General features: G+C 42.7%; 1 protein-coding gene across 1 annotated transcript; it reads left to right on the plus strand.

Moving 5' to 3' along the window:
- Positions 1-1876: 1876 nt before the first annotated feature.
- On the plus strand, positions 1877-4575 carry H2AZ1 (H2A.Z variant histone 1). Its single transcript, XM_078676084.1, has 5 exons — positions 1877-2130; positions 2362-2439; positions 2553-2666; positions 3436-3565; positions 4149-4575. The coding sequence occupies exons 1-5, from the start codon at positions 2128-2130 to the stop codon at positions 4205-4207; spliced, it is 384 nt and encodes a 127-aa protein (XP_078532210.1). The 5' UTR covers positions 1877-2127; the 3' UTR covers positions 4208-4575.
- Positions 4576-10266: the final 5691 nt, after the last annotated feature.

Genomic DNA, 10266 nt, shown 5'->3' on the forward strand with positions numbered 1-10266 from the left:
AGTGCAAGGACAAACAGCATAGCAAAAGCTGCAGTGCAAGCTTCGGCATTGGAGAACATAAAGCAGCCATCTTATTGCCAATGCGCAGGTGCGAAAAGTTCCCACCAGAACTGCAAGTACGTCACGTCACATGGGTATGACCGACGCATGCGCAGAAGAAATTCCCGCATAGCAGCAGCCATTTTAGTAGCAAGCGTTTTAGGATGAGTAAACACATAAGCAAGCGTCACTGGGACACCCTGTGTAATGTAAAATGTGCAATATTAGTAACACAAACAGGTTGATTATACTTATTAACATTATTTGAGGTTCTTGATATAAGCAAGTCGCTTAACGTGCGAATCCTTGCCCATCACCAGGTATCACACTTGCATACTGCTTAACTTGTTTAGTCCCCCAGTTCTTTTATTAGGACTTATGCTGTGAAAAACGTATACATTTCACCACAACATTTAAAATGCATATATGTGTAGACTGGTCGTTTAGCAGGGCTATAGAGTATTGGATTTATCGACAATAATTTATTAACAGTTAGAGAAAAAAACAGGATAATTCATTTGCGAATTAGGGTGCATTTTAACTGATGGACTTAAAGAGGAATAAGGGCCACATGCATCATTGTAGGAATTTACAATTCCTAAATTGCAAAAATTAAGGAATCGCAATTTAGGAATTGCAAAATCCTATGCATCAAGAAATTGCAAAAGTTTTTGCGATTCCTTAATTTTCTTTATTTGCAATTCCTTAATTGTGAATCGCATTACATTGATTCCTATGGGCCTAGAGGCCCATAGGAATCAATGGGAAGGCATTCTCATTTTGCGGATTCGCAATTAAGGAATCGCAAAATGAGAATGCAATTTCAAGGGTGCAGGGGGGGTCCAAAGGACACCCCCCCTGCACCCCTGAAATGTCACGTGAGTACATTTTACTCACACACATGTCCTAAGGGCATGTGTGTGTGTAAAGTATAAGTTTCAAAAATGCACTTTTGTGCATATTTAAAACTTTTCGCAAATTACCATGAAGGTTTACTTCATGGTAATTTTCCCCTTCCTAATTGCGAATTCGCAAATAAAAAAAAATCATGCATAGCATTTAAGAAATCGCAAAATTTGCGATTTCTTAAATGCTATAGCAATTTAAGAAATCGGAAAAAATTGCGATTTCGTAAATTGCGAAAAATGGAAAAAAAATGATGCATCCCAAAAATGGATTTTGCATTCGCAAACGGCCGAATTTTGAGATTCGCACCGTTTGCGAATGCAAAAACCAATGATGCATGTGCCCCCAAGTGTACAATATTGTTTTTTTTTTAAATCGGAAGCATTGGTGTATATGATTAATGCAAATTCTGCAGGATTTGAAAAAGACCAAAAACAGTGAGAATTGTACTGCTCGCTGCACGTACATGTAGGGTGAAGACTAGTCCTAATAATAAAACAAAAAAATCTGAATTCCTATTTTTCATACTTCTCCGGTTAAGGAGCATGATGTCCTTTGTTTGTAGACGCTGGCAAGCCATGTCCTTATTCTTTGGTAGAAAAAATATGTAAGCGGTTTCCTTTTATTTTGATTAAAAACTGCGTTTAATGTACTTTTATAACATTACACTGCTACAATGAGCAAGGGATGTGCAGGGGTCAACTTCAGCTCCTCCTCATTCGGAAAATCATTCCTCTAATGGCGGCCTAAACATAACCATCGCCGTCCTATACCCCAACGTTCTATTGACGTATGAAGACCGTGCGCGCCAACAACGTTCGCGAGAACGAGCTCGCACAACGACGGCGCGCCCTCTGGCTCGGCCCCCACTCCCTCTTCGGGCTAGACCCGCCCCTGCACATCTTTGATTGGATGCGTGCAGACGCTGGCAAGCGACAAGAACAATGGGAAGCCCTATAGTGATTGGCTGGCTTTAAAACAATCCCGGTGGCCCGGATGAACCAACATTCCGCGCTATAAACGGCAGTTGGAGGGCGCGAGGCAGTGCAGTTTAAATCGGTGATCGATACGGAGCGTTGGAGATAGTCGGGGCTCGCGTTTATTCGGTCTGACACCGCATTCTGCCTGGGAGCCTAGTCCGCTGTTGTCTCGGCCGTTGGAAGCCTTTACGAGTGTTTTGAAATGGTAAGTCTGGAAACGGGCAATGGTTCTTTGTTAGAGCGTAAAAGGAAAGTGGGTAAACCCGTGCCTTAAGCCCCCGCGGATGAATGAGTTACGCTGGGTGTTGGAGTTTCTCGTTTCCCATGGCCGAGTTTTAGCGTTAAAGCATGTCGGTATTCTATATGAATGGTACAATGGATGTGTTTTGTGTGCTGTTGATACTGGTGTCTAACATGCCTTTCTCGTTGCCCTCAGGCTGGCGGTAAAGCAGGAAAAGACTCCGGGAAGACCAAGACAAAGGCCGTTTCCCGCTCACAGAGGGCCGGTCTTCAGGTGGGTTCCTCTTCCTCGTTAATCCGTAAATGGCGGCTCTGGAGGGCGGAGCTGTGTAAGTCGCTCGCTTTTTCTGACGAGTATTGTATTTATGGGATTTGTCTTTGTTGCAGTTCCCGGTGGGCCGTATCCACAGACATCTTAAGTCCAGGACCACCAGCCACGGACGCGTGGGGGCTACCGCCGCCGTGTACAGCGCTGCCATCCTCGAGTACCTAACCGCCGAGGTAAGTGTCGGCGGGTGGCAAGAAGGGGGAGCGCGGGAAAAGGGGCGCTTTGGGGCGGGCTCGGCCGACAGTGGGCGCGGGCGCAGATGGCGTGCGACAGTCGTCCTTTCAGTGCGCCTGCGCGGGCCGCTGGCTCAGGCCCAGCAGCAAAATAGTGGGGGAGGGGAGTTGAACGATAGGCATCTGTGGGGCTGTTGAACTAGCTCTCGGCGGGTGGGTTTGCAGAATGCGCTACGCGGATATGCTAAGTAGTCCTGTCTTAATGCGCGTCTTTCAATTTTACGGCTTCGCTAGTTAGGCTGATCACAACCGAGTGAACAGAGCAGAGCCTTCACTGATCAACACCCCCCCCTGAAATTGTCTATGGTCCGAGCAGAATCATTGGGTCTGAGATCTGTTAACCGTGGCGCGTCCTTATGAGAAGCTATATTTCAGTTTTGGAACCAGGCTAAATGTCTGATCATGTAGTCGACCGAGATGTATTGGGGGAGGGGAGGTCTCATTCTATTACTGTCCGAAATGCCTGAAGCAAAGAGGCTTGCTCCCTGGTGTGTACACTGCTAAATACTTGATTGCGATTTTCAGGCAGGATAACTCGATAGCGCTAGTGAGTCTTTCAGGGGGCGATTTGATTTGACCACGGGGACTGGACTAATGTGACACACCCCTTTAGATTCTGCCTCTGACGTTTATTTTCAGGCCTGTTAGTATGGGAACTTTACGTTTTGTTTGACGCTTAACTAACATTACATTGATCTGTTTTTTTCAGGTTCTTGAGCTCGCTGGTAATGCATCAAAAGACTTGAAAGTAAAGAGAATCACCCCACGCCATCTGCAGCTTGCTATCAGAGGTGACGAAGAATTGGACTCCCTCATTAAAGCAACTATCGCTGGTGGTGGTAAGTGCCCATTGATTATTCTTTAGCCTAATCCAAGCAGGGTAGTGGTTATAATTAACTGGCAAAAAATGCAGTGCCGCCGACCCATTTAAGCATCTTGGGGCGTAAATTGGATTTTCACCGCACGACGACAACACTTGTGTTGAGAATGATGCTAGCCTTGTGGAGACAGTAGCTATGCACGGAGGTTTTTCGTCATACATTTTCAACTTGTTGAAATGCTACGGTATTACATGGGACTCTGGGTTGGCTAGCAACCTTTGTGCTAGCTGCCTTATTCAATTGCTTCCAGGTGACTGCCTTGTATAACAATCAAATTGGCACGTTGTGCCATTAAGTAATGTGAATTCAATCGTGCACTAATTTGGCAAGACCCAATGTGTTTTTGGGGGGCAGGGGCGTCTGTTTGCCATTGTACATAAAGGATGTATCGACTTGTAGCCGGTATTTTGGTGACCGGGACTGTAAAGTTCTTGCAGCTAACGTTGTCTTCAAATGAGGATGGTTACGGATATCCATGTTGCCATTTTCTCTGTTCTGTCAATTTTTCATAACCGTACACCTTTACTTCTGTTTTTTCTAGGTGTAATTCCACACATCCACAAGTCTCTCATTGGAAAGAAAGAGCAGCAACACACTTAAATGCAGTTACCTTCAAGGATCTTTGATTGGGAAGAAGGGGCTGTCGACAGTTTAAACATTTAAACACAAAATGGACTACAACACATCTAAGTGAACTTTCCCAAATTACCCTGCCTTTTTGTAATTGTATTTGCAAAGTTAGCTTTGTAACCAGCCATTTGGATTGAATTCTTACCCCATATTTAAGTGTTGCTGTGGCTTCAAAGAAGCTATTGATTCAGAAAGTAGTTGGTTTTGGTTGGTGAGTTTTATTCTGTCAAACATTTTAATTGTAGTGCTGAGATGGTATCAAACATTTGGGTTTTGTACAGACATACGATACTTGTTCTGTTAACTTCCGTTGCTCAATAAATGTCGTATCAAACTTTCGTTTTAATTTTTGCATCTTATTTATTTCTAGAGTTTACAACTGCTTTGCTTTTTGTATTGGGGGCTTTCTTTGCATGGTCTGTTAAGCGTACACAAGCGTCAGTCATTCTGAAGGTATCAGTGTTTCAGCTTTAAACCCTAAAGCGGTTTTCTTTTTCGTTTGCGAGGGGTATGAATAGATCATTTCACGTTTTCGTACGCCGCTATAAGTCCATTTCTGCAGCTGCGTTGTCCTGGTCACTTCGACGGTGATTAGTCTACCCCCCCCTCATCAGCCTTGAGCAAGTGTCCGCTAACCCTGGTCAATACTGTTTTGGACGATACTGCACCTTGATGGCATCCTTAAAGTGTGAATGGCTTTTGTTGAGGACTGGTAAACTACCCCCGTGTTGTACCCCTTTAGCTTGTCAAAGCCTAGTTGATGCCAGCCTTTCTTAGCCAAGGCTCTGTTATTGTGAAGTTGCACATTTTCTACGCTGCTGTGCTAGTGATACGGATCCACTGGAAAGATTGAGTTGTGATTGGGTGACTGCTTCACACCTGCAAACTGGCACGGGTTGTTTCTTCCAAATTGGTATGTTCCCACATTTCTTATGTGTCCTATGTATCCTAAAGCCCATTTTGCTAGTGTTGTAATTAACTTTAGTGTCCTACATTTTAAAGGTACACTCTGAGGTGCATACACTAAATAGGGTCAAAGTAAGATTTCTTAAATGCCATGTATAACAGACTGCATTGCTCAGTTTTCTGAAGCAGTGTTTGTAGCACTTTGTGGGCGTTCTTGCTTTACGATGACTCTGACCTGGTACCACTAAAATACGTAATCTTGGTATTTTTGTATATGTTCTTGGACGCAATATGCTTTGTGAAGTGTACAATTTAATACGAGTTTCTTATTTCTAGAACGCCTTTGTGTATTAAACTCATCGTTTACCATGTGCTCACGCTGTACCACACTTCAATCTAGGTGTGGTGTTCCTTGCGACTTCATGTCCTATGAGCACGTTTTTCTCACATGCTTAAACATCAACCCGGTATAGGCTAGGGGCGAGTTAAACATATACCAGTAGAACCTTTTTAAAAAGGTAAGTGTTGCCCTGGGCTAGTGCATAGTAGAGGGCACTGGTGTGGTGTATAGTTGTGCGGAGTGAAGGAGTCTCATACGGGTGCACAGAAAGGTTAGTGCGGAGTAAAGTGACTGGTGCAGAGTGCAGTAGCATGTATTTGTGTGAAGTAGATGGTAATTTGGTGCAGTGGTATAGTGTTTGGTTTTGAGTAGTGGTAAAGAGTTCATTGGTGCATAATGTTGCATAGAATCGACTGCAGTGCCATAGAATAGACTATTTCGCAGTAGAGTGGTGGCGTAGTGTCTTGGAGTGCAGTTTAGAGTAGGGGATTGGCGTGGATTAATGTTGAGATGTACTGTGAACTGGCACGTAGGCGTAAAATAGTGCAGTGGCGTAGAGTGCATGGCAGGCAGAGGACATTTGCGTAGATCTGAATGGTAATGTAGCATGCAATGGCAGAGCAGAATGTTGTAGAGTATAGTGACAAAAGTGATGTGGCTTTTATTGGTGTAGTGTAATGGATTTTAGAGTGCAGTGGCACAGTAGATTCGGTAAAGTGGGTGCACAGAGTGCAGTGGCATGTAGTAGTGTGCCGTTGCATAAAGTGCAGTGGCCTATAGTAGTAGGTATGGTGTCGAGTGGCATACAGGAAACTGTAGTGGCGTAGAGCAATTTTTCATAGGAGACTGATGTGGTGCTGAGTAGACTTTTGGTGTCTGGTACAGTAGAGATGTAGTGGTGCAGAGTATTGGCATAGAGGGCATTTTTCTTAAAAGTTGTGTAGTGTATTGAAGAGTGGTACAGTGGGGTGGCAGAAATTGTTTCAGAGTAGGGTGCAGTGGAGCCAAATAGGCTAGCGGTGATTGACGTACTGTGTGGAGTGGCATAGAGTACATTCATGTAAGATGCAGAGTTCCAGAGTAGGGTAGCATGGAGTGTTGTAGAGGACAGTGGTAGAGTGAATTGATGCTGTGGCCGGCAGCACAGATCTGGGGCGGGAGGGAATAAGGAGGTATAAATATACAAAAATTAACTTCTCTCCTCGCTGGTCTGTCCCACAGTCTCTTCTTTGCTGAACAGGAAGCAGCCATGCGCCCCAAAGCCAATCACAACACCGCAATACAGTGACTGGCCCGAGTGCCATGGTTCGGATCTCAGACGGGGACTGGGGGCCTGGGCATGTTCTCCATGCAGTCTGCATGGAGAACATGTTAATTTGTGCATAGCTTTTTGGAAATCATGCCTCACTTTAGTGAGGATCACCCCCTTACTGTCAGAACCGCCTCGTCCTCATGCTTGTTTTGACACTCTTCACGCTTGGCGGAAGAGCCACCACTGTATTAGTGGAGTGGTGCAGAGTAGTGAAGTGGGGAAGGTAAGGTAATGTGAGGTGTGCATGGTATGAAAGTTTGTACTTGTCAGTTTTACTTTTCCCCCCCTGGCACTATTCGAATTACTCGAGTCAGTGTACAAATTTGTAAATATTTCTTATCACTTTCTCTATACCACTTTGCACAAGAACACTCCTATTTACAATCTCCTGAGCAACCACATCTAAATATGAATGCATGATATTGAATTTTGCGATATAAATTGAGTTTATTTTCTGGAAGAAATAGTGTTGCCTTTTCTTTCTTCCGCAAGAATCCACTAGCAGGATAATTGCTATGTGAATTAACTTAGGTCACTAGGACCACTTAGTTTTTACTGAACTATTTTTGGTTTATTAGTAAGCATTTTATCCAGACTTTTCAGTTGGCTAGGTTCCATTTGATACACATTTCCTCCCCATTCACTAAATCAATTTTGTCCAGGACTATCCCTAATCTTCCAAATGATTATCGCATAATACTACAGATGTAGCTTCAGCAATCTGGAGTTGCTTTTTAAAAGTTTTTGGGAAGTTTAAATGCTAGAAACACAACATTGTCAGCTGGACCAACTCCTCGGGATCAATGAGATCAAGTGAGTATAACTTGATGACCCAGATAGCTGCAATAGCAGTCAATTAAGAGGCTCAAGTGACTGAAGGGGAGGAAAAGATGGGGCCAGCCAGGGGGAAGACCTGAAACATAAAATCCAAGTTAAATAAGATCCCAGTACCTTGCAGCATATTTCAAATCTATTACTGTGCCACCTTACCAGAGAGGGCAGGGCTTGATTTTCTATAACTTGTATGGAGTTTTAACAGTAGTTGATTCTGAAGAGTAAATGACATCCCTACTGTATTAGGTTCAACCTTCAAGACTGCTATAGGCATACTATACATTGTGTCCTACCGTAATTCACTATTGTACCACACAGGAAAATTACTTTATTTCCAATTCCTTGTTCAGTGACAATAGGATAGTGTTCTGGTAATCATGTAAATATTCTTGAACTGAGTGCAGTTCTAAGTACACACAAGCTCAGTCCACCTGCTTTGAAGAATAATCGCGCTGTTAATTAGTACTAGGGAAGCCCTCCCACATTTGTCTACTGTGCAAGAGTGTTCAAATAAATAGAGGCAACCTGTTTGTTTCTGTTCAAAACAAACATCAAATGTCCAAGTCACCATGTTCAGATAAACTAGCGAAGCCCACCTGCTTGTTTCCGCTGTTTAAAAAGAAACCTCGATCGTGTCCAAGCATTTACTGGAGTGTGAACACTTGTCTTGGATAAGTAATGGTGAATACCACCGTAAAGTTTATTTTCTAACTTTCTATCCGTATTTTAACACATGGAACTTTACGCAATACAATTTTTTTCACTTTTCCTTATAAATGTATACCCTGATGTAGTCATTTATTACTTTACTCCTGTGAAAATAAACTTTATACTCAAATGAACTACTCTCATCCTATATCTCTCACTAAATCGGCTGCCTCCACTCTAGGACTCATCCCAAACATTATTCTATTACTATGATCTCCCTAAGAACCTTTCTTGGCTTTTCTCTATCCTTCCTTGAATCGCCCCAAACCTCTGACTAAAATGATCTCCCTAACAACCCTTTCTAGACTTCCCTCTGACTTATCCTAAATCTCATTTGCTACTATGACCCCCATATAACACGTTCCTCTAACCCTCCTTTGACTCATTTCAAACCATTTTAATACTATGATCTCCCAAATAACGCCACCTAGACTTCACTCATTTCCGTCTTGACTCATCCTAAACCTCATCTAACTAATATGAACTCTCAAAATACGATCTACACTCTTCCCTCCTCTACCCCTACTTTAGCCTATTCAATCAAACTAACAGAATCGCATGTCCATCCCTCAAACTAACAACCTTTATTTGTCTATACTAATCCACCGCTAATCCTTTGGGTTCCGGTAGTGTCAACTTGACGAAAAGCACTTCAGACACCTTGCCTGAGGTAATAAGCAATATAGAAATACAATTACAGTAGGAATTTTCTCAGGTCTATCGATATCCTCTTGCTGACAGGAGAAACATCCTATCTTGGCTAGGGTCACTTAGATGAGACTGTCTAATGCTGTTGTAAATTGGTTACACTTCAAGGCACTAGCTTTTCTCAGCTGAACGTCTTGCAAAGGACACGTAGTCTTCTGGAATGCCCCAGAGTTGGCTGTACTGTGTTAATTTGAATTTTCGAACCACTAGTTTTTAACACTTAATTGGATATGGTTTAAGTATGTTTAATTGAAATTAACCTCTGCGTAACTGGAAACAATTCAGATATTTTTCTCATACACCAACTACAAATAATTGTAATACTTATTAGTACCTTATAGGAAACGTGTTTTTACCCGTGACTCCAATCAAATGTATTCATCGGGTTAACCCTACGTCCTTAGCCTCCTAACTCTGAACTCCAATGTCTTAACCCTATATTTTTAACTACATACCCATAACCCTTCACCTCTACACTATACCTTTAATCCATAACACCTAACCATTAACGCATAACCCATAGCTCATTTAGCCATAAAGGCTATAGCCTAAACCTCCAACCAGAATTAATCCTTTATCCTGTACCCATAACCCTTATCCCAAATACTTAATCTTATGCTCTTATTCATATAACCTTACCACAACCATAACTCCATTCCTTTAACACTGTGACTAGCCCTTCAGTCTTAATCCCAGCACCAAAACCATTACACCTTAACCCTGTACCTCAAAAACTGAATGCAATTTCCCAGCTGCTTAACATATATTGTTCTCCAGACCTCCTTGCCCATGACCCCTGTACATTTAAGCCTTCACCCTTAACCCAAGGCCTCAAACCGTTACATCATATCAGGAACCCATAACACCATGTTTCAAACCTATGCAATTAACCCATATCCTTAATCACTAATCCATAACCTTACACCCTTAATCCCCAAAACCTCAACACTCTATACAAATCCATAGCCCTATCCCCTTAAATCTGATCCTCCATACCTTAAACCCATAACCTTAAAATATAAAGAGGTAAGAGTATGGCGATGGGGTTTAGAATTAAGTATTGATTTCAAAGTTTAGTCAATAGAACAGTCATTTCCATGGTTCTGAATGCACTGTAAGGAAACTCAGGTCACCCAACTTAAGCCTTTGGTACAAACGGTGCAGGTCTTCAATGGGTTGCATTGGTAATCTAATTTTGTTCACTGCCTCAGCTAGAAGCCA

Source organism: Lissotriton helveticus, chromosome 2_1, assembly GCF_964261635.1.
Source record: "Lissotriton helveticus chromosome 2_1, aLisHel1.1, whole genome shotgun sequence".
Classification (NCBI taxonomy): Eukaryota; Metazoa; Chordata; class Amphibia; order Caudata; family Salamandridae; genus Lissotriton; species Lissotriton helveticus.

Excerpts from the sequence above, each read along its gene's own strand:
- H2AZ1 (XM_078676084.1), top strand. Across the intron at positions 2,440-2,552 it reads CACAGAGGGCCGGTCTTCAG|TTCCCGGTGGGCCGTATCCA; the intron begins GTGGGTTCCTCT and ends TCTTTGTTGCAG. Across the intron at positions 2,667-3,435 it reads TCGAGTACCTAACCGCCGAG|GTTCTTGAGCTCGCTGGTAA; the intron begins GTAAGTGTCGGC and ends TGTTTTTTTCAG.